General features: G+C 47.7%; 1 protein-coding gene across 3 annotated transcripts in view; it reads left to right on the top strand.

The window, feature by feature from the left end:
* The window catches only part of SYNE3 (spectrin repeat containing nuclear envelope family member 3), a 134,571-nt gene that overhangs the window by 86,306 nt on the left and 23,316 nt on the right, over positions 1-24,949 (top strand). For all 3 annotated transcript variants that reach the window (XM_053285998.1, XM_053286001.1, XM_053285999.1), the window contains 6 exons: positions 3,634-3,816; positions 4,004-4,147; positions 4,497-4,631; positions 8,525-8,686; positions 9,594-9,757; positions 13,957-14,080. In XM_053285998.1, coding sequence (XP_053141973.1) covers positions 3,634-3,816; positions 4,004-4,147; positions 4,497-4,631; positions 8,525-8,686; positions 9,594-9,757; positions 13,957-14,080 — 912 coding nt within the window. The remainder of the gene's footprint in view (positions 1-3,633; positions 3,817-4,003; positions 4,148-4,496; positions 4,632-8,524; positions 8,687-9,593; positions 9,758-13,956; positions 14,081-24,949) is intronic.

Genomic DNA, 24,949 nt, shown 5'->3' on the forward strand with positions numbered 1-24,949 from the left:
CATAAAAATGCCCCTCCAACTTACCGCTTCGTATGGAAACTGCACATTTGGAGCAGCCATTTGGGGGAGCATTTGGGGAGGGAGCGAAGATATCTGAAAGGTTTTGGGGGACTTAGCAGAGTGGCAACCAGTGTTCCTCTAATCTTTTTCATCAGTGTGCGGCATGAGTTTTGTTCTGGGTGGCAGCAGTATCAAGGCAGTGTGTGCTCACGTGCATTCAAAATGGGGCCTTCCTGATTCAATCTGAGTGGGATCCAAAACTAACTAAGCAGACCTCAAAAAACTTGTGAGCACATGCACACCTTAGAGGGAACACTGTTTTTTTGTTTTGTTTTTACCTTTTTTAAATTGCCACTGCCACCAGCCATGACAGCAGAGCTCCTCTTGCGGCAGCCATTTTTCACCCAGAATGCCCCAGAATGAGACTACATCCAGGGCCTACTTGGGGAGGATAAATGACAGCCACCAGGAGGGGCACTGCTGTTGCCAACATTAAGCCTTGCCATAGACCTTTCAAAGAGAGGTTTGCTTTCCCTGAAAATTCACATCCCCCAATTTCGAACTTAAAGTTGCCACTGGAGATCATTTACTTCAGCCCTGATTAAGACTTTGATTGAGTGATTGATTGAAGTATTTATACCCTGCCTCTCCAGTGCAATACTGCTCAGGGTGGTTCACCAAATTAATAAAACAAATAAAGCAATATAAAAGTAATAGCACTGATAGGGCTGAGAGAAACTCCTGCCTACAACCTTGGAGAAGCCACTGCCAGTCTGTGTAGACAATACTAAGCTAGATGGACCAATGGTCTGACTCAGTACAAGCTTCCTATGTCCCTATGAAATTAACTAAGCACCCATAGAAATTAACTAGCTCTTTCATGCCATTGTCCTCTTGCTCTTCTTAATAGTTGGCTTTGAGGGTATCGATATTGAGGGCACGCTGAGTGGTGGAACTGTCTCAGGATCACTGATCTCCAGCAAGTTTTTGTCCAATTTTTCCTTCTCTAGTTCTTCATGTTCAACCATGGGTTCATCCTCATCAAACTCTCTACCGGTTCCTACAGGTTTTGAGATAGCTATTGAAATTCCGTCTGCTAATTCCTGCTGTTCTGCAGTGTCTTGCCTTAGTTCATCTGCTTTTCTAGTGTCCATGGTGCATGTATCCCTCTCTTCCCTCAGCCACCCAAGAATCCCCATCACCAATGCCTGGGCCAGGTTTTACCTTTACTGCTGCAATGTCCCTAAGTGCAGCACTTTACTGTTCCCCAAACAGCTGCCATTCACTTGTATGGGACAGAGTAAGGGGTTGCACTCAGAAACACCAGCAAGGTAGAGGCCACCTCTGTTCCCTATCCCTGGGGATCCTAATAACTACAACTATTAAGAATTGAACTAGTCATTGAGCCCATTCTGACGACCCTATGGGTTTGGGCTGGAGAGGCGGCATGCTCAAACCTCATGCCTCCCTGATGACCCAAGCCCCCAGTTGGGTTTACTTACAATTGGATTGCTGCATGCTCCATGAGGGAAGAAAACCCGAGCTGGGTTCTCCAGTATCCCACAATGCAATGCACGAGCAGTGGAGAGGCAGCCCTCAGTACTGCAGCAGCTCCACTCTGCCTGGCCCTGCAAGCCACAACACTCTTTGGTAAACATGGCCACCCGCTTCTGGGAGTACTGTAAAACACAGACAAACAAAAGAAAAATGTCAGATGGCTCTCTTTGTGTCCTACTTCACTTTTAATCCAAGTAGCGGATCTGGGCTACCCAGGTACGGAGCTGCTGAGTTGGGAAGATTCCTGGTGCCTCGGACGACCACGGATCCCTGGACTAACCCCCCTTCTGTCCAGGAATCTGTGGTTATGAGAACAGGCTTGTTATCTGTGTAGTTCTCTTTCTCGGTCACACAAGAGAGCAGGCTGGCTTTGGATGATACATTGTCCATTGACACCGCCCCATGTGACAAGGAAGTGTGTGTGTGTTGTTCTCCCTTCTGAGGTCACCAGTCTTGGATCCTGTGGGGGTATGTTTCACCTGAATCATCTCTTTATATGCACTGCCAGTACTGCAAAGTATCTGTAGCGTGCATAGAGGTGGCAATATAAATGAACAGCATCCCCATATGATTACAGAACAGTGCCTTAGCACTAGTCAGAGGGGAGGCTGGGTAGCATTCCCATGGAATGCTCACTACCTTTGTCACATGGTGCGGAGATGGAGGACAAAGTATCTTCCAAACCAGCCAAAGGATGGAATGTCGGGAGTGTGGAATGGAGTGTTGGAAACTGGCATGGCTAGGAAGAGAGGAGGTTGAAAGAAGGGGAGGACTATATCATTGCACAGCACATCAGAACACATTTTACGTTTTTCATTTTCATGTGTGAGGCAGATCTTTTGGATTAAAACATGTTTATTTGTTCTGCTCCCAACATATCTTCAGTCCTGTCAGATATGATACACTGGCTGGGTCTCAACACACTTGCTCTCTTGTTTGTATCTGTGCGCTGACACACACACAATTTATCTAAAAGGTAATTGCAATTCATGTCACTCTTCAGCACGAGATCTGTATTTTGTTGCTGCTTGAGGTAGCACTTTGCTTTGGTGCCAGACCGTGACTTTTTCTAACCTCAGTGCAGATTTCAATGGGAAAGGTGATGAGCCAAATTCTTAGCGCCATCTGCTGGCAATCTATGTTTTTTCCCAGTACTTCCCTTGGTCTTACTTGAAAAAGCCATGGCTTTTTCACCCACTGGCCGCCCATAGGACTAAGAACTTATGGGATGTATTTGGATATAATATGGATGACTCATTACATCTCCCATCAACATTTGCACTGAAGTTGAAATAAATTACCATCTGGAAGAGCCTATGATTGCCTTACAACTGCAGGACATGCTACCAGATTGTTGACTCCCAAGTAGACCTGGAAGAGGATGTCCTGCATACATTTCACCTGTGGGAATAAGACTCATCGGGGAAGATTCCATAGTGTGGAGAAGGCCATTATCTCACATCTCCCACTGATGCACTTAGTTGGAGTGGCTATAGATGGCGATAGTTCTGACAGGGAAGAATCCAAAGGGGTCTGGCCAGTTTGATAGGAGGGCTTCATTCTCTCTTGTTTCTTCCTCTGAAAGAGCCAGTTTCCATCAACAGCTATTGATGGAGACAGTTTCCCATATATCTGTGGTTTTGATTGCTCGTGCTTAGCCTTTGTTATTGTAGTAGTAGTAGATCTGTGAGTTTTGCACGATCTCCAGATAAACCTTTCCACGTCTGCTTTAGGAGGATCTCCTGGGGTCTACCACAAAATCACTGCAAGTTGTAGAGGATTCTGGGGTAATGTTCCAGGACGCACACTAAATTCACATGGGGATGCTGGCCTTTTGGGCTTCAATGTGGATACACATAAACTCAACATATCCTTCAGAACACACCCTACATACCACAGGACCTGTGCATTTCAAGGGAAAATCAATCATCGTGGCCAACACATCCTGCGGGGAGACTTTATCTGCCATTATTGACTTTTTCGTTGACGAACCCCTGATAAATTTCCAAGAAACTCTTGTGTTCTGCAGAACACAGCTTGAGAACCAATGCAATGGATAATGTGTCCTTCCCACAGGCATTTCTGGCTGAGAGCTCCCGCTTTAAGGAACAGCTCCTGATGTTACAGTTGAAAAAGGATTTCCTGAATAGCATCTTTGATGAGGATAGAACAAAGTCTTTCTTGGCTGAGGTAGCTGATGCTGCAAAGGAAACAGAGCGCCTACACAAAGATCTACTTCAAAGGAAAAGCAGGTTACAGGTGAGGAGGTTAACAGTAGTCAACCAGTGGATTAGCTGTGGATTTTCAGACCCAACATCTTTTGTTGTTTGAATGTGGATTCACTCAACCAGTTGTGTTGTGAATTCTGCTGAATGAAGGAGGAAGACAATCAGTGCCAATAGGATTTGCATGAAAATGTCTTTCCCCCCTCTCTCTTTGTGTTTAGGCTTTGGTCTCCCAGCACAAAGACTTTGATGCAATCTTTGAACCTTTGCAGAAGAAACTGTCTGCGATCAGAGCCAAATTAGATGCAGAAAAGGAGCCACTGCCTGATCTGGTGGGTAAAGAAGCCCGCCTGCAAAGGCTACAGGTCAGTGGCATATTTAGGAGATTCCATTTCCAGGTATGTCATCATAACCAGATTGTAGTAATATAGCACCATGGTACTGTAAAGCAGGAGTTCTCAAACTTGGGCCCCCCAATGTTGTTGACCATTGTGGTTTGACCAAAGACCATTGTGGTTTGGGATAATGGGAGTTGTAGTCCAACAACATCGGGGGACCCAAGTTTGAGAACTTCTGCCTGATAACTTCTCCTACTCCCTATCACATGGTACACATATCACATGGTGTTCCCCTTTGGTGTCTTGGTGTGCATTGTTGACTCCTTGGGTGGCATCTTGCCCAGTACATTGCTCAATGTTTTGTTTTCTTCGATAGAACATCCAAGAAGACCTGGCAGAGTGTGGACTTCAACTGGAAGAACTGGAAAAACTTGTTCATTCTGACCCTGGACGGATACACAGAATAAAGCAGCTTTCCTCCGACTACCAGATGCTGAAGAGGTCTCTGGAGGTAACTTGAGATTTGCACTAATGTTTGGCGGTCACTTTGAACATAAGGGCTGGCATGATGGGCAGGCCTACATTGGCATTTGGGAGCTGCTGCACAACTTTAAAGGAACATAGGAAGCTGCCTTCTCCTGAGTCAGATTATTGGTCCATCTAGCTCAGTGTTGTCTACACCAGTGCTGCTCAACTTCGGCCCTCCTGCAGATGTTGGCCTACAGTTCCCATAATCCCTGGCTATTGGCCCCTGTGGCTGGGGCTTATGGGAGTGGTAGTTCAGGAGGCCTGATCTTCATAGACTGGCAGTGGCTTCTCTGAGGTTGCAGGCAGGCGCCTCTTTCAGCCCTATCTTGGAGGTGCCAGGGAGGGAACTTGGAACCTTTGGCATGCAAACCTGCAGATGTTCTTCCACTGAGCTGTTTCCCCAACCCCTAGGGCTGGGGGATGGCCCTAATGGTGTAACATGACAGAGCAGCTGCAGAATGACTTGAACCCGTGCCTGAGCAATTATGCATTGTTCTTTCCATCATTTCCAAGTCATTCTGCAAGTTTAAGTTTGGACTGCCTTTCAAGAGAGCCAGCGTAGTGTAGTAGTTAGAGTGCTGGACTAGGACCGGGGAGACCCGAGTTCAAATCCCCATTAAGCCATGAAACTAGCTGGGTGACTCTGGGCCAGTCACTTCTCTCTCAGCCTAGCCTACTTCACAGGGTTGTTGTGAAAGAGAAACTCAAGTATGTAGTACACTGCTCTGGGCTCCTTGGACGAAGAGCGGGAGATAAATGTAACAATAAACAATAAATAAATAAATAAAGTTGTGCAGGAGCCCCAATGGGTCCCTAATTTAGACACAGGGCTGTCCATCATGTTGGCCAAGATCTGCGCGCGCGCACACACACACACACACACACACACACACACTCACTCTCTTTGCCAGGCTCCGGTTTAAGGGCAGAGGACACCACATGTTTCCCTTCCGCTCTGCAATTCCAAGGCAACTGGTAGTTGGAGCAGAAGGTTCTTATGAAAGACCCTTTGAAAAATGAACACTTCTTGTTATAAGTTGCCAACAGGTGCTGTGAGGCTGAGGGCGCAAACTCCATCTTTGTGTTTCCATGCGTTTTTCAGTCCTCATTGCTTCGGGGATCAATCTGTCAGTTTGCACATTATGGTGCAGAGGATCTTGGGGCTAGATCATCACAACAGTTTATTGCAGCATTATGACAACTAAAAATGAATTTAGTTGCCCTCATGCAAGCAAAGTTACTCCAGGAATTGATTTGTTCATGAATAACACTACACACACACTATCACAAGACACACAGCAATAAACTGGCAATGTTGCTTTCAAATCTAAAGACAATAAACTTTTGTGCTGGAATATGGGCCAGGCTTTAAAGAAGGACTAATGTGGCACAGTGGGGAAATGCTTGACTAACAAGCTGAAGGTTGCTGGTTCAAATCCCCACTGGTATGTTTCAGGCAGCAGCGATATAGGAAGATGCTGAAAGGCATCATCTCAGACTGTGCGGGAGGAGGCAATGGTAACCACCCCCACCCGTGATTCTACCAAAAGACAACCACAGGGCACTCTGGGCGCCAGGCGTCGAAATTGACTTGACAGCACACTTTACCTTAATGTGGCTGTAAACATCAAACATCTTTGTTGGGGAAGGCAGCTCTGAACACACCACCATATACAGTGCATGCTGGTTTGGCAGTGTATGACCCTTAAAATGGAGGTCCCAGCAGCGGCTACCAGCCTGTGTGATGCTGCACGAGGCAGTCACCACACTGGAGGGTCCAGTGCTGGTGCTGAGATGCTGCGGGGTGCCTCTTGCAGAGACAAAATTATGATCTCCAGGCACCACACACTGGTAGACCTCTCTGCACAAGCAATCTGGGTCCGCTTTCCTTTCTTGGGCAGCTCTGAATTTAAGACAGCCCCTTTAAAAATACAGGTTAGATACAGGTTATACTGTATTTACCTGAAAGGAAGAGGACTCTGAATTTAACACGACCCCCTGATTACTAACATCAAAGAACTTGGGAAAAACCTAGCCTTGGATTCTGGTAAATACAGTTCTGCACACCATGACATGAGGGTGGCAACAAAGCATTTGTGCAGTTGTACTAAATGCAGCCGTGCTTGTTGGAGATGGAATTCCAGTGCAGCGACCTTTTGCACCAACTATCCTAATGACCACTAAGGGGATTGGGAGTAGAGGTAGCTAGTGAGGGTCTCCTTACCTGTCCCTGCTTTGCCTCTTCTCTATGACCCCTGCCTTGACTCCTCAGGTACTTCCTGCAGTGAGTCAGTCGTCTTCTTTTTCCTCCTAGAGAGAAGATGGAAACCTCTCTCCCTCCCTATTCATTATGTAGCCTTTAGACAGAGATAGGTCTTTTCTATCCTAACGTATTTCACTAGTAAACTAGTTAAGTAACTAGACTCCCAACACAGCTAAACATAGCAGAAGTGATCAAGCAATGCATGGACTGACCCCTACTCACTAATCAGAAGAGCAGCGGAGTGTGCTGCTGAGGCATGTCAGGCAATGATGAGAAGCATCACACAGCTCAGGGATTGGACAACATTTCCTCTTGTGGATTGTACTACCTACCCTGAAGCCATGATTCCCCTTGTCTGCTCCATGGAGTAGGCGGAAACCATAAAAGGGCCACATGTCTTATGAGTATCCCTTGAACTGAATGAAGACATCCAAGTCTCAATAAAGACCTTGCACAGATGTGGTTGCAATTCGGTATGTTATAAGGGAATTGGGTTGTCGTCATAAAGCATAGATGAGGATTAGTATTTGTTTTCATTCCCAGGAAAAGCAAGCCCTGCAGCACAAAATAAATAAGGGTGTTTAAAAGCATTTATCTTTCATAGCCTGCACCTTAATTTATCAGATGCAGAAGGAACTAGACATTCTCATTGTGTATTTTCATTCATAAGGTGCCACCATGTGGCCAGGTTTAGATATGCAATGTTTAGGAGTGTTTTCTGCTAATAAAATAGAAATAGTAGCCTTGTTCAGTCATTAAGGGATCTGGGGACATTGTACTTACGTACAGCAGTCTTTGGTAACCTTGTTTTTTTAACTACAGTTCCCATCATCCCTGGCCTTTGGCCATTGTGACTGGGGATGATGGAAGTTGTAGTCCAAAACCAGTAAGTTACACAAGACTGGAACCATCACCACAATGGCTGTCCGCAATTACAGCACTTGCCAGCAGAGACATCTCTCTGGGATGTGGAATGCTGGAGGTCCCAAGTGTTCCGATCACAGGAAGAATCTCTCCAGGGGTACAGTACTCGTCTCCACAGATAAACACTGTAACCATGGACAGTGCGGCCTGAGGCCTTACTGGCTGGCATCTTGATTTCCTGCCAAAGGATGCATTCCCATAGAGGTAGCACCCCCACATCTGAAGCATGGGTACTTGCGCGGGGGGGGGGGGGGCACAATTTTTGCTGCTGTCCTCTTCCTCCAAAAGCAATTTGAGGAGTGTGCAGTTATGACCTTGAGGGTTGCACAGCCCTCAGGGACATAATTGTGCGCCGTTCAGAGTACTGCTGGGGCAAGGGAAGATCAACAAAAATTGCCTTCCCCGTGCGCAGGCACCCGTGCTTAAGAAGCAGGGATACTACCGCTGTGAGCATGGACCCTTTGGGAACACGTGCAGCTTTCATCAAGATAATTGGAGTCTCCTTTTGTGTATTGGTAGGGAAGGGTTTCCTCAGCAGACGAGCGAAGTGGAAATGGTTCCCTGAAGTTAGAAAGTTTGAAAACTGCTATCTACTGTGGCATTTACTGCTGATATCTAAATAAGACAACTGCTGATCGATCATGTTCCATTGCTGATGTCCCTTGGTTCTTCTGCGTTTTGTGTTTCAGAACATGAGAGCACAGAGTAAGCAGCACGTTCAAAAACACTGGACATTTAATGACCAATTGTCAGACCTCCAGCAGTGGCTTCTGGTGACCAGGCAGAAGCTGGAATCCTATCGGGATGCCAATGGGGGATGGAAAACGAACAACAGGTCTTCGGATTTGGAGGTGAGGGATATTTCTTCCCCGGTGATGCCATTATGGAATTGTGCAGTGGATGAATATTGAAAGGGCTCCCAACTGTCACTTCTCGTGGTCATTCTGAGGGTGGAAACGTCCAGGTCACTCAGTTGTTATTGGACAATAATAGTTTTATTTTTCATTCTCTTACAAAACCTGGTCTTCTGGTAGCAAGCATGAATTGTCTCCTTTGCTAAGCAGGGTCCACCCTGGTTGCATTTGAATGGGAGACTACATGTGTGAGCACTGTAAGGGATTCCCCTCAGGAGATGTGGTCACTCTGGGAAGAGCACCTGCATGCTTGCATGCAGAAGGTTCCAAGTTCCTTCCCTGGCAACTCCAAGATCGGGCTGAGAGAGATTCCTGCCTGCAACCTTAGAGAAGCTGCTGCCAATCTGTGTAGACAATACTGAGCTAGATGGACCAATGGTCTGACTCAGTATATGGCAGCTTCCCATGTTTCTATGGGGATGGGGCCAGGGTGGAGCCATGGCTCAGTGGTAAAGCATCCACTTTGCATGCAGAAGGTGCCGGGTTCAATTCCTGGCATCTCCAAGTAGGGGAAAGACCCCTGCCTGAAACCCTGGAGAGCCGCTGCCAGTCAGTGTAGACCAGGGCTGCTCAACTTTGGCTCTCCTGCAGATGTTGGCCTACAACTCCCATAAACCCTGGCTATTGGCCACTGTGGCTGGGGATTCTGGGAGTTGTAGTCCAAAAACAGCTGGGAGGCCTAAGTTGAGCAGGCCTGGTGTAGACAGTACTGAGCTGGATGGATCGTTAGTCTGACTCGGTATATGGCAGCTTCCTGTGTTCTTATGGATCTGCTCCCAAACAGTTTTCAGAAATGAGAGGTGTCTCATGTGTCTCTGTGCCTGTTGGTCTGTTTGCATTTCAGAGGCTGCAAACTGAGTTCCCAGACAGAGAGATTCAGTTACAACTTGTGGAAGCCAATGGACAATTGGTTGTGGAAAATACTTCTCCGGAAGGGGCTGTGCATATCCAGACTCAACTGAAGAAGCTGAAGGAATCTTTCACGTCACTCGAAGACATGATGTCAGGGTAAGTGGTTGTGCAGGTTCCTTCCTGGGCTTCTCCCAGTTTTGTCCTACAGCTGACTTGGAGGAGGAGAGATGGAAGATGGGGGAGGAACGTGGCAGGGGAACCCTTGACTGCATTGCTGTTCCTCTATTCCTCAGTTCTTGGGGGGGAGGGGGAGAGCTGGTCTTGTGGTAGCAAACACGAATTGTCCTCTTTGCTAAGTAGGGTCTAGGGATGTGCACAGAACCAGGTCGGAGGCCCTTTATGGGCCTCCGAACCGGTTCAAAAGACTGGTGGTTCGTCCGGTTCAAAGGTGTGTGTGGGGTCTCTTTAAGGATGGGAGAGGCTGCTCTTACCCCTCCCGCTGCATTTTCCCCCCACCAACGCAGAGTACCTCTTTGCTGCCCCGGCGACATGCGCATGCAAATCACGACGCACAGCGGCAACTTCTGGTCACTTCCGGTCCGAGGAGGCACCGGGGCGGCAAGGAAGTACGCTGCTGCCCCACCGGACAATTTAAAAAGGCAGCACCAGCGGGGGAAATGCAGCTGGAGGGATAAGAGCACCCTACCCTTGTCCTTAAAGAGATCCCCCCACCTTCGAACTGGCAAGCGCCGGTTCTGTGCACACCACTAATAGGGTCCACATTGGTTTGCATTTGGATGGGCAACTACACGTGAACATGGTAAGTTATTCCCTTTAGGGGATGGGATTGTAGCTCAGGGGGAATAACTATCTATCACTGCTAGCACTACCACCAATTCTCTACAGCAACGTCACTGCTTCTGGGTTTGCAGCAGTGGCCCCCCATATTCTAAAGGAGGTGTTAGAAGTGGGCATCATGTCGGCCAGTTGGACTACGCTGAGTAATTTTCCTATCAGCCAGCATCTCTGGTTGATGGCCTGCCAACTCTACCACCCACCCTTTCAGCACTCCGTAAATTAGCTGTGGCATACAAAACGGCCGAAGGGGATTCCTTTATAAAGAACTGCTCCACAATAAGTTCACACAGCAATATTTCTAGTGTGGGGAAACTCTTTATAGACATCCCAATTTTTTTTAAAGGACCCAATAATAAGCTCATTTCATTTTTCCAGGCCGACAATTGAAACAATTCCTCTTCGGTAGACCCTCTTCTTTTCCTGAGTGGAAATACGTTTCCATTCTCGTACACCTGAATGATCTTTCCAGACCCAACGCTTTTTGCTTCAGCTCCAAGATTTATCCATATGATGCTAAATATTATTCTTCTGGCTACAGCTGCTGCCGTTGCTGTGGGCAGGGGTGGGAGTGAGCCAAATCATACCTTTAAGTCTTGGTGTATCACTGAGGGGTTCTGTGATTTTGACCTTTTTTCCTTTATTCATAACTTTCCTGGCAGTTGTAGGCTTTCTTCTTTTGCCCAAACTCTCCCCTTCTGAACTAAGTAGCTCTTTCTCTAGAAGCAACTGGTGGGGAAATCCATCCCCACTGCCTGAGTCTGTCAGGTTTCCTCATCAGTTGAGAAACCAGCCACGGGTTGCAGCCGTTTCCTCATCACAGCTACAAACTCTCTGTCAGAACAATCCCCCAGAAAGTAACAATCCATTAAAAATGACCTTAAATGGCAAGACCGCGTCCAGGGAAAGTGAATAAAATCCGCTGGCAGGAACCCCTTTCTCCTTGTCACAGTATCTTTTACAACTGTGCTTGTCCCATGATGCCACTGAACTAAAGTTACAGGGTATGGCTTGGAATCTGGTGCATCATTTTGAAGGAATCTAAAGAAACCCTGTCAAAACCGGCCTAGCTGAGGTGAAGTCCCCCATCTCAGCTGGTAAATTTGGAGGAAGGACAGACAGTGCTGGCTGCAGTATATGTGGGCGGGGGTGTGTGTGTGTCGGGGCTTGGGCAAGATTAGGGTTACCACATTCATCAGAGAGAATTCCCAGAAACAGCTATCAAAGGTGGGGAGCGGGGTGGGGGTGGGGCACAGATTTAAAAACCCTAACTACTTTAACCAGGATTGGAAAGAGTACTTGACAGTGGAGCCTGGAGGATGTTTTGCACATTTTCCCCCATAGTGGCTTTTGCACAAGAGATGGTTCACGAGCATTTCACCTCATTAAACACAAGCAAATATGCAAAAGAAAAATTACCAACAGTAAAACAAGTGCAGGTTAGAAATGAAAGAAACATCTCTTAAGTGGGCCGTGATGCAAAGGGGCCATCACTGATCTTTCTGCGCAGTGGGTTGTGTTCTGAAAGGGGCCATCATAGACCTTCCTATGCAGTAGGCTATGTTCCTACTGCATAGGAAGAGGCCACATATTCTTGTGAATATGCTAAACTATTGTTTGGTTAAGTCAGTGCATCGCCACCAGAAAACAAGTCACGTAGTAACATGGAAGAAGTGAAAAGGTGTCACATTACTACTTGCTCCCATCTAAACTGCAAAGGTTAAAGAGGGAGAAATGGTCTGGTAGGATTGGTTACTCAAGCCAGTACCAATTCCAGAGCAATTAGGTTGCCTGCTTAGCTCCATGACTGTAATTTTTATTTATTGTTAGATTTATATATCGCCTTTCATTAAAAACAATCCCAAGGTGGTTATTTATTTATTTATTTATTATTTAACATATTTTTATACTGCCTATAACATGCGTCTCTGGGCAGTTTACAATTAAAATCATTTAAAACATTGGATAGGGCTTGCGCTGAGGGGGGTGGGATAGGATTGGGATAGGGCATGCAGTGAGGGTGGGGGATGGAAGAAAATAGCAGCAAGAACCAAAGTTCCAAACTAAGCCCCTGGAAGAGTCTGTGTTTAGCTCCATTCTCTTTTATGCTCAGGCAGACTAAAATCCAAAAAGCTTGTGCATGCTTTAAAAAGTCTGATCCGATCCAAATCTGACCTGATCTGATTCTGAAATTTTCAGAATCTGATTCTTTGCCCGCTGGGTATGTCAGATATCAGGATGCCAGAGCATCCTGATATCTTGGGACGTTCTGGTTGGAAATCCACTTAAAATTTGATTGGATTTTCCTCCATAGAGGTGAATGCGGGGGGGGGGGAGAAAATAACTAACATTCACCAGTTGGGCCTAGAGCCTTGAAACTCCCCACACATGCAAGGAAGGAGGTCAGGCCCGCCGTAGTCAATTTGAAGAGAATTTGGGTAATTTTCTGATTTTTGGTGAATTTTTGAAATTTGTTTAAAATGTTGAAATCTGGATTGTTTCAAGCCAGAACTTTACAAAAACTTCTGAAACTGGAGATCCCCCTTGGATCATCATTCCATCAGCATGCGGAGGAATCTGCCCTTATTGCTCCATGAAACAATCCCAAGGCAGTTATTGCTCCAATTAGCTCCATGAATTAGCTGGTGTGCCAAACCAGTTCAAATTGAGCCGGGTTCGATTAGAACTTGCCCAATTTGACCAGTTTGAACTCAAACTGGACCAGCCCCCACCCTGCCCTCCAAAGGCAGCCAGTCCGAGTTTGAACTGGACCTGACCCAGTCTGAAATGGACCAATACAGACCGCTTCGACTCGGTTCAGGAATCCAGTGAGGATTCCCCTTTACAAGCAAAGGAGTGGGGGAACCCTTTAAAAATGTTCTAAGGGGAGGGCAGCAAGAGGGCACTTTACTGGCTCGTGCAGCAGTGGCGGCGTGGCAGCTCCTCTAAGCCTCGCCAGCGCTTCCCCCCGCCCCAGCAGTGTGGGCTGGCAGCGGCCTGGTTCTGGCTTCTGCAGATCTAACCAGCTCGTGGACAGGCGGTTCAGTTCAAATTTGGTTTGAATTCGAACTGAACCGCCTCAACCGGTTCCATGCGCACCCCTCATTAGTTCCATGACTGTAATTAGCTCCATGATTTAGCACTTAGGATGCCTGCTTAGCTCCATGACTGAACAGGAAAGTGCGGCTTCTGGACAGTAGCAACTAGTAATGTGACACCCTTTAACTTGTTCCATGTTACTACCTGACTTGTTTTCTGGTGGAGATTCACTGACTTAACCAAACAATATTTAGCATATCCACAAGATAGATCTAGCACAGAGTAAAACCCTTTGAAAGCCCATTAAAATCTCAAGTGCCCTTAATCTGCTTGGGTTTGTGGCTACAGAATGAAATAGTGAAGCTGTGTATTTACCAGTGTGAGGTGTGTTAACTTAAATGTTCATTTCCCCTCACCCCACCCCACTCCACCCTGCCACCCTGATTTTGGTTATCTTAAAGCTTCCTCAAAAAAATCCACCCGAACCGGACAGCAACATACGTGAGCAAGAAAGTGACCCTGACAGACAATGTGCCCTCACACAGGCTTGTCTTTCGTCCTGTAGATGATTCCAGCTACTCCCAGGTAAGAAAACCATTTGAGTCATGTGCATGCTGTAACTCACAGCCACAGCTGTTGGCGGAATATAGACTGAGCCTCTGCGGTAGCTGCAAAATTGGGAACTTAAAGATATATGAGCTTCATGGGAATGATGAGAGAACCCACTTACCATGGAAAAGCTTCCCTGAAGGACAGTGTACCCAGCCCTCCCCATTTTCCTGGTACCGTGTTTTCCCGAAAATAAGACAGTGTCTTATATTAATTTTAGCCCCAAAAAATGCACTAGGGCAATTAGCGGTACATCAGAAATTACTGCTAGGTCTTACTTTCGGGGTAGGTCTTACTTTCGGGGAAACAGGGTAATGCACGGCTGTAGGAGAGGGTCACAGTAGGTGATCTGGATTGTGATCCATTGTATCCATAAGAACTGGGTTTCTGCGCCTGCGCAGGGACCTCCCAGGCTGACTAGCTAGCTCCTCTTCGCACCCCGCCCGTCTGCACGTGCCTTGCAGCTTCCGTTAGAATCGACGGTTGGGGCGCCTCTCCTTCAGTTTTCTCTTGACCGCCAAAGCGCTTACACCTCTTGGCTGTTGCTCCTCAATTGTTATCAAAAATTTGACTTCGGACTGTTTGACTATTCTCTACTGAGCGAACGGACTTGATTTTGAACGAACAACGGACTTGATTTTGGGACTCTGATTCTAACTTCGAAGTTTGTACAGGACAGTTTTGACTCGGAACGGCGAACGGACTTGATTACGGACTCTGCTTTGTTTGTTCCTAAGATTGTTTACTGAATTTGACTCGGAACGGCATTTGGACAATGGAAGCTAAGAAGACATTCAAACGGTGTGAAAAGTGTCGAGCAAAGTTGCCTTCGACTGATTATCACGACGCCTGTTTGATGTGCCTAGGAGAGAATCATAACACGGCGGCGTGTAAGATATGCTGCTCGTTTTCAAAACAAACTAGACAAAATAGAGCTCTCAGGCTTCGAGCTGCGTTATACGAGGAAGCACTTCGACCGCCAACGCCTCGTCCGTCGGCGTCGATGAGTTCCGGATCGACATCGGGAGCTTCGATGTCGAAGGAGTGCGGTGCGCCAAGCTCCCCGGGATTGGGTTCCAGTGGGTCTGCTGATACGCAGTCTAAAACCGCTGTTGACACTCTGTTTAAGAAACCAAAGGAGGTTTCCAAAAGACGGAAGCATAAGGATAGAGATCGTCATGCTTCTGAGAGGGAAGGTCGCCATCGTGAGGAGTCTCGCCATCGAACTCCCTCACCGACGGCAGCACAGATTTACGACGTGGACTTGGCTGAGTCCCCTACAGCCTCGACGTCGACACCTTCGGTATCGACGGTCAGGATGATTTCGGCTTCGACATCGACTTTAGTCTCGACATCGACACCAGCGTCGACATCGAGATTGGACCAAGGCAGTCTGGGACAGGCGTCGACATTGGAATCGACATCGACATCGATATCGGCGTCGAGGCATTTGCAAGTCTCGGCATCGGAGCCTCCCATAACTGCCCAGGCGGTGTATGCCATTCCTCCGTCAGCGTCCACGGTGCCAGAGCAGATATTGAATGTGAGCACTACTCCTTCGTCGGTGTTGACGGCTTCGACATTGAGGAGGATTCCTCATCTTTTGTCACCGGCATTGACGCTGGCACAGTCCCCCTCGACGCCGAGGACTCCAAGTCTGGCTACACACAGGGACGGACTTAGAGAACTGCTGGAGTCGAGTTCGAGTACCCCCTCGGGTGCGACGTTTCGCGGCTTCCTGTCGACAGGCTTAGACGAGGGTCCTGGAGGTGGAGAGCTGGCTGATCTGCCTCATGTTGCCTCACTGACACCAGCAGTGGTCCAGGATCCAAGAACCAATGTCGGATGCTCTACGATGCTGCAGCCAACTCATTCCTGCGGTTTCCGCCATGGTGTGCCGGATGATTATGCAGAGTTCTTGCGTTGGAAAGCGGCACAGGTAGAAATGCAACCAGTGCAAGGGCTGCGGAATTTTGTGCAGGCTGGACAACTTGCTCAGCCGCTGCTGCAGTCAGAGCATGCAGACCATCAGGGGCCGTCTGTGAACTTGCCTATACAAACACCATTGGTGCAAGTTCAAACCTACCTTCCAGAGAATTCACAGTTACCTGTGGTCCAGACGAGGATGCCAGAAAAACCTGCTGGGAAAAGAAAGAGGAAAGCAACACCTCCTCCTTCTGAACCATCATCTTCACCCTCTGATGACAGTGAGGACGATGAGTCGGGACCGGCCTCTGACAGAGATGATATCAGTCGTAGGTCGGACCCCCCTTCAGATGTGCCACCAAAACTATCCACCTCGCCAACTGAGGAATTGAAAGCTTACCATATCCTCATAAGGGACATCGCTGAAGCCCTGGGCATGGACGTAAGCTCTCCGGATGCGGACGTTGCTGACCCGGTCTATAATATGATGAAGCAGTCTAAGACTTCGCATCCTGTTGCCCTCACCATGATTCCTGGGATAGACAAGGCTGCGAAGGTGGCATGGGACTCAGTGGGGGTCGGGGCTCCGACTTCCAAGCGCATTGAGAATCTGTATAGGGTGACTGAAGGAGAGAACTCTTACCTGTTACGTCATCCTATACCGAACTCCTTGGTTGTCAGTTGCGCTTCATCCACCAAGAGTGGACACCGTCATTCCACGCCTGCTGACAAAGAGGGGAGGAAAATGGACGTTATGGGTCGAAAGATCTATAGCACCTCCAGTTTAGCAATTCGTATTGCTAATTATGCGGCGTGTATGGCACGCTATAACCATTTACTTTGGGATGCGCTCTTACAGGATTCATCCTCTTTATCTCCGGAGGACTTCCAATGGAGATTTAATGATGTGTACGAAAGAACAACGGCAATAACGCGCCAACAACTGAGCGCATTCAAACACTTGTCGGAGACGGAATCGAGAGCAATGGTGACGGCAGTGAGCTTGCGCAGGCATGCGTGGCTTCGCTCAGCAACCCTGCAGACAGACATGAAGGAGAAAGTCGAGTCCTTGCCATTTGACGGCAAAGGCTTATTCCATGAGGACACGGACACGTCAGTGGAGACGTTGAAAAAATCTAAATTCACTGCCCGCACCTTTATGGTGCCTTCGAGCGGTTCCAGCTCAACTGCAAGGAGCCGCACTTATTATCAGAGAAAGAGTGATCGGTATCGGGACTGCAAAGAATACCGAAAACAATTCAGACCTTACCAACGCGGTAAGGGCTTTAACCAAAAACAAAAAGGAAAAACAGCTCGTCAAGGCGACAAGGACGCTTCCAGCAAGAGCTTTTGACGGGACTGTTCGTCCACTGCATCAGTTTTGCAGCAGCCAATTAAGTCCAACGCTACAATCCAGGACCCACTACATCGGCCCTGTAGTTGCCAGGATCAACATCAAACTGGCAAGCCGTCCGCCAGCATGGCACAACATAACATCCGACCGGTGGGTACTGAGAATAGTGCAGACTGGATATGCGTTGGAGTTCGAGACAAGGCCTCCCTTCTCTGGACTGGTCTATACGCCGGCCACAGAGGTGTTGCGGGAGGAGGTCAAGGTGCTGCTGGAGAAACAGGCGATCACGCGGGTGCAATGGGCGAACAGACTGACCAGCTACTATTCCCGGTATTTTCAGATACCAAAGAGAGACGGTGGAATAAGAGCCATAATGGACCTGAGGGGGCTCAACCTCTTCATTCGGACCAGGAAATTCAGAATGGTGACGCTGCAGGGAATTCTGCCTCTGCTGGTGAACGAACAGTGGGCAGTTACTCTGGATCTCAAGGACGCTTATTTTCATATCGGGATACAGGAGAGTCACCGCAAGTTCCTCCGGTTTACAGTAGGGGCACAGATCTATCAATATGTGGTGCTTCCATTTGGACTTTCTACTGCGCCCAGAGTGTTCATAAAGGTGATGGCGGTGGTTGTAGCCCACCTATGAACTCAGGGCTTGAGGCTGTATCCGTATTTAGACGATTGGCTCGTGGTGAGCCACGACAGGAGTTTACTTACCCGCCAAGTGCAGATGCTGCTAGCCTTATTGGAGTGCCTCGGCATCAATGTGAATTGGAAGAAGTCGAGACTCGAACCCATGACTCGAGTGAACTTCATCGGAGCGGTGCTGGACTTGGAATTGGCCAGGGCGTTCTTACCTGCGGAAAGAATTACCCAAATGCACGAACTCATACATCACTTTCAGAGGACTCCACGGCAGCCAGCGGTTCAAATCCAGCGGATGTTGGGTTTGATGGCATCATGCACCGCAACGGTGTCACACACACGCCTCCGCATGCGCACATTGCAGCATTGGTTTCTCCACAACTTCCGACCCAATGTGGATGGCCAGAATATGCACTTGACATTACCACAACATGTCCTCGCCAGCCTGGGGTGGTGGCTAGACATGGGCAATTTGGGCAAAGGAGTCGAGTTTGTGTCCAAGGAGCCCACCTCCCGGATAACGACAGATGCCTCGATGGCGGGCTGGGGTGCGCATTGCGCTAGCGTATGCGTGCAGGGGACATGGACCCAGTTGCAGAGACTTCAGCATATAAATTACTTGGAGCTATTGGCTGTGTTCCAGGGCCTAAGGGCATTTGAACCTATGATAAGGGGACGAGCAGTACAGCTGGAGTTAGACAACACAACGGCGATTGCCTACCTCAACCATCAAGGGGGGACAGTGTCACTGTCTCTTTGCCTACTTGCGAGAAAAATATGGGACTGGTGCATTCAACATTCAATTCACCCGGTGGCAATACACATAAAGGGTGTAGACAACTGCTTGGCCGACAGGCTCAGCAGGGACATCAGTTTCAACCAAAGACACGAGTGGGAAATCAACCCGATGTATCTCGACAGGGTGTTCGAGATCTGGGGGGTCCCATCGACAGACTTATTTGCCACGGTTGCCAACAAAAAGTGTGTCAATTATTGTTCGCGTGCGGGCATAGGCCAAGGATCCCTGGGGGATGCTTTTCAACGGGCCTGGAAGACGGGACTGTTATATCTTTTTCCCCCGCTGCCGTTAATGGGCCGTGTGGTTGCGCAGATATTGCGGGACCAAACGAAATGCATACTTCTGGCCCCATGGTGGCCGCGCCAGCCGTGGTTTGCCACACTTCTGGGAATGTCTCATTCAGTGTTCCACAAGTTCCCCAAGGCTCCAAACCTGTTGCAAAGAGAACACGGAAAGGTGTTACACCCCGATGTGCACTCTCTCAAGCTGACCGCTTGGAGAATCAACTATTAAACAACATCTTACTAAACAGTAGGCGTGCGTCGACAAGACGCAGTTATGCCTGCAAGTGGAACCCCTTCAAGAGTTATATGAGGGGGAAGGGTGTCACGCCATTGCGTGCGACCCCTCGGGATGTGCTACGTTACCTGACATCGCTCAAACTGAGTGGATTGGCGAATGTCTCCATTAAGCTGCATTTGGCTGCAATCTCGTCAAAGCACAGGGGATGGGATGGGTCCACGGTTTTCTCCCACCCGGAATGTAAACGTTTCCTGAAAGGTGTTAATAACCTTTACCCGCCTGTGCGCAGCCCAATGGAGCAATGGAGTCTGTCTTTAGTACTCTCTGCCCTAACGGAGGCACCTTTTGAGCCACTGGCGACTGTTCCACTGAAGTTTCTGACCTTGAAGGTGGCATTCTTGGTAGCCATTACATTGGCTAAGAGAGTGAGCGAGATGACGGCCCTGCGGATGGATAGACCCTACACTCAGTTCTATCCACACAAGGTTGTGATGCGTCTCGATCCGAGATTCCTGCCGAAGGTGGTAACAGATTTCCACTTAAATCAAGACATAGTGCTACCAACTTTTTTCAGTAGTCCGGAGACGGACTTAGAGAAGGCCCTCCACACGTTGGACGTGTGTAGATCACTCCTATACTATTTGGAGAGAACTCATGACTTTAGGAAGAGTAAAAAGCTTTTTCTCTCCTTCCGGGGGCGTAGCAAGGGCCGTCCAATCTCTCGCCAGAGACTTGCTCACTGGCTAGTGGAACTGATTTTCCTCGCCTATAAAAGCCAGAAGATAACACCGCCAAAGACGGTTCGGGCTCACTCTACTAGGGCCTACGCAACGTCTGCGGCACATCTGTCAGGCATTAAAATGGCAGATGTCTGCCTGGCGGCGACATGGTCATCGCATCTACCATTCGTAAAGCATTATGCTTTAGATCTGCGGATGGCTAGGGAGGCGAATTTTGGAAGATCAGTGTTGAAACGTGTGTTGGCATAGCTGGGGGTCATCTGCACCCGCCTCCTTATGGGGTAGCTTGCTAAACACCCAGTTCTTATGGATACAATGGATCACAATCCAGATAAACAGGTTGCTTACCTGTAACTTATGATCTGGATGTGATCCGTTGTATTCATAAGTCCCTCCCAGCCGGCCCCGCTGCAGAATGCCTGGACTAGTGGATGCTGGTGTACGGATCGTCACTTATATGGCGGTCTGCGAGAAATCTGAAGGAGAGGCGCCCCAACCGTCGATTCTAATGGAAGCTGCAAGGCACGTGCAGACGGGCGGGGCGCGAAGAGGAGCTAGCTAGTCAGCCCGGGAGGTCCCTGCACAGGCGCAGAAACCCAGTTCTTATGAATACAACGGATCACATCCAGATCATAAGTTACAGGTAAGCAACCTGTTTTTCTTGGTCGTGATACATGGTGATGGTGAGGTCCAGCAGGCCTGACTACCAGCATGTGTGAAAACCTTTCCTCCATGTGTGATTACCCTCCCTCCCTCCCTCTTTCTTCTAAATTTTCTATCTCATTCATTGGTCCTTAAGGCAGTGCACAATATTATTATTAATTATTCACATTTATTTATTTATTTTTACTTTATTTGTCAAATTTGTAGGCTGCCCCAAACTTCTATAGAGGTGTAGCTATAATTGAGTGGATGGGTTCAAAGAACCTGGGCCCCCATCTCCTGAGTGCCCCCCAGCTCCATCCCTCCCTATTTTCTTCATTTTCTCCCTCACCCCAAGGGGCTGTCGGGGAGAGGGGTGAACACAGGCCCCCTCTGCCCTAGCTACGCCCATTATACTTTATATTATGTATTTATAACTTACCTTTCTTTGCAGTTCAGGGCACCATACATGGGTGGGGATTAGAATCCAAATCTCCCGGCTTCTGGTCTGACGTTCCCACTACTACACTGCAATAGTAAAGGCATACAGTGTAAAAACCATATATTTAAAATGTTTAAATATGCACTTAAAATGTTGAAACCAAACATTTCAGGTATCCCAAACTATCCCAAAATTTCAGGTATCCCAAACTGAAATTGCTGTCATCTTCTTCATCGTTGATATTATTATTATTGTTTACACAGTCAGACAGGTGTTATTGACTGGTTTGTTTTATCCAGACATCGAGTCCTTCCCAAGGACATGGGATTTTTTATTATCAATATTGTTGCTGTTATTATTATAGATATCATCGCATAATATAGGCTATTCCCAGTAAAGTTGCTGGGATTTTTGTAATTGGCTGATGGTGATTTCTGTGGTCCCTATGGTGTTGAGGTGCTCTTCAAGGTGTTTTGGAATTGCACCTAGGGCACCAATTACTACTGGGATTATTTTGCCTTCTTCTGCCACAGCCTTTCAATTCCAATTTGTAGATCTTTGTATTTGGTGATTTTTTTCTATTTCTTTTTCTTCTATTCTGCTATCCCCTGGTATTGCTATGTGGATTATTTTGACTTGTTTTTCTTTCTTCTTGACTAAGTTATATCTGGTGTATTGTGTGGCAGATGTTTGTCTGTTTGTAGTCGGAGGTCCCATAATATTTTTGCATCTTCATTTTCGACAACTTGTTCAATTTTATGGTCCCACCAATCTTTGGCTACAGGTAGCTTGTATTTTTTGCAGATGTCCCAGTGTATCATCCCTGCTACCTTGTCATGCCTTTGTTTGTAGTCAGTCTGTGCAGTCTTTTTACAACAGCTGATGAGGTGGTCCACTGTTTCATCTGCTTCTTTACAAAGGCGGCACTTGCTGTTTGTGGTGGATTTTTCGACTTTTGCTCTTATTGCATTTGTTCTTAGTGCCTGTTCTTGTGCAGCCAGAATTAAACCCTCTGTTTCTTTCTTCAAGTTGCCATTCTTAAGCCATTGCCAGGTCTTGGTGATGTCTGATTTTCCACTTATATTGTGCAAATATTGACCATGCAGTGGCTTCTTTTTCCATTTTTCTGCTCGGTTCTTGACTTGTTCTTTCTTGTAGGCCTGCTTTCTTTCATTGGTGTTGAATAGTTTCTCGTTATTGACCATTTTCAGTTCATCTTCTTCACTGTCCTTGATATATTCTTCAAGGCCTCTTTTCTCCTCCTCTACTGTTTGATGGACTTGCAGCATTCCTCTTCCACCTGAGCTGCGAGGGAGGTAGAGCCTATCGACATCACTGCGGGGGTGCAGAGCATGATTGATGGTCATGATTTTCCTGGTCTTACGATCTAGCGTCTCTAGCTCTGCCTGGGTCCAGTCTTATTATTCCTGCAGTGTATCTGATAACAGGTATAGTCCAGGTGTTTATGGCTTGTATGGTGTTCCCGCCATTGAGTTTGGACTTGAGGATTTTTCTAACTCTCCTGATGTATTCACTTCCAATTTTTCTTTTAACTTCAGTGTGTGCGATGTTATCAGCCTGGAGAATGCCCAAGTATTTGTAAGGTTCTTTCTCTTCCAGGTTCTTGATGTTGCTTCCATTGGGCAGTCCTATTCCTTCTGTTATTATTATTAACAACAACAACATGTTTTCAACAAAGAAGTTCTCAGAGCAGTTTACGTAACAAAGGAATGAGATGACCACGGTTCCCATCCCAAAGGGGCCCACATTCTAAAAGGAAACACAAGGGCGACACCAACAACAGCAGCGCAAAGACGATGTGCTGGGGTTGAATAGGGAATTCACTATGTCCCCTGCTAAGGGTGAGAGCTACTACTTCCAAAGGTGCCTCTTTGCCCACTTAGCAGGGTAAATATTTCATAATTCTTATTATGAACATAGGAAGCTGTCTTATACCACTTTATACCAAGTCAGACCATTGATCCATCTAGCTCAGTATTGTCTATGCCGACACAGCTGCTCTCTACATCGACACAAGTATCTCCTACCTGGAGATACCAAGGATGAAATATAGGACCTTCCACAAGCAAAGCATGGGCTCTGCCCCTGAGTTAATCCCAATGATCTAAAAAAAGGGGGGGAGCAATTTTCTGGATCAATGTGCCCCAAATGCTGGTCAAAAGAAGTTTTAACCAACCTTTGGATGGCTAAGAATGGATCAGGCCTGCCAGGAAGGCATCAGATGACATACAGAGTAAAGACACACTGGCGCAGTGAGAGAGCAGCCTAACAGAACTTACCAACTAACGGCACCAGTGTAGCAGCAGCAAAGCGGCAGTTTTTGATGTCTTTCTCTTCCCCAAGAACCCCCCCAATGCCACCCAAAAATATGTCCTTGTGAGTTGTACAACCCTTGTCAACATATTTTCAGGTGGCTTCCTGAGGCAGGGGAAGGCATCAAAAATTGTTGCTTCCCCGATGCACCATTGCAGTTAGTTGGAAGGTTGTGTTTGGCTGCTCTCTCACTGCACTGGTGCATGCTTGCTCTTTACGCTTGCCATCATCTATGCCAAGGCACACATTGACCTGCAGTCTGTACCCCTGCAATCTGCTAAAAGCACCTGTTCAGCTGTACAGGTTGAACTGTATTCAATTCCCCTTCCTCCACTCAGTTGCTGTTTGGTGGCGACAGCAGGGTGTATTAACCACGTTCATCCCTGCTAACTGAGCAAAGAGGCATCTTTTAAAAGTGGTGATTCTCTTTATTGAGCAGGGGGAGAGCAACTGGCCCTATCCAGCCCCAGCATAGCATCCCTCTAGTGGCTATTGCTAGCATCTATCTAATGTGTCTTTTTTAAGATTGTGAGCCCTTTGGACACAAGTAGCCTCTGTGTGTGTGTGTGTGTGTGTGTGTGTGTGTGTGTGTGTGTGTGTGTGAGAGAGAGAGAGAGAGAATGTAAACTGCTTTGGGAACTTTTGCTGAAAAGGAGTATATAAATATTGGTCATATTCATATTCCTCTCCCCCATAGTTGCAGCACTGGGGCCTTGGAGAGTTTAGTCCCTTCTAGGGGTGTTCCGTGCACACCCAGGAGGCAGGAGGGGGTCTCTTTAAGGTGCGGGGAGGATGTTCTTACCTCTCCCACCGCGCTTCCCCCTCTGGCACTGTGTTAAAAATTGCTGGTGTGGGGTGGCTGTATTCCCTCTTGCTGCGCCGGTCAGCATAATACCAGAAGTGGCATGCATGTGCACGTGTGTTGCGTGCGCACGCACACACGCCACTTCTGGTATTATGCTGACCAGGCAGCAAGAGGGAGTACAGCCGCCCAAGCCAGCAATTTTTAACGCGGCACCAGAGAAGAAAACACAGCAGGGGAAATAAGAACACCCACCCTGCACCTTAAAGAGACCCCCGCCCCCACATTTGAACCGGTTTGAATGCAGGCATTCTGAACCTGTTCAGGGGTCTGTGTATAGTCCATCAAATGCAGCGCTGGAGGGGGGAGTGTCGTGGGGAGGTACGAACACCCTGCGCCTCCAAGAGACCCCGTCCCCCGTGTTGGAACGCAGGCATCCCAAAATTGTTCGGCGGTCTGTATATAGACCGCCGGACAGGTTCATGCAGATTCCTAGCCCCTTCTCCAGGTTCAAAGGAGACAAAACCTTGTGAGTCTTAACAGCCTCATTGCAAATACTTCTGGTTAACCCTCTTCTCTTTTACCTTGCATTGGGTACAAACAGGTGGCTATTACTGTGCTCACAACTTAGTTTTA

Source organism: Hemicordylus capensis, chromosome 1 (genome assembly GCF_027244095.1).
Source record: "Hemicordylus capensis ecotype Gifberg chromosome 1, rHemCap1.1.pri, whole genome shotgun sequence".
NCBI classification, from domain to species: Eukaryota; Metazoa; Chordata; class Lepidosauria; order Squamata; family Cordylidae; genus Hemicordylus; species Hemicordylus capensis.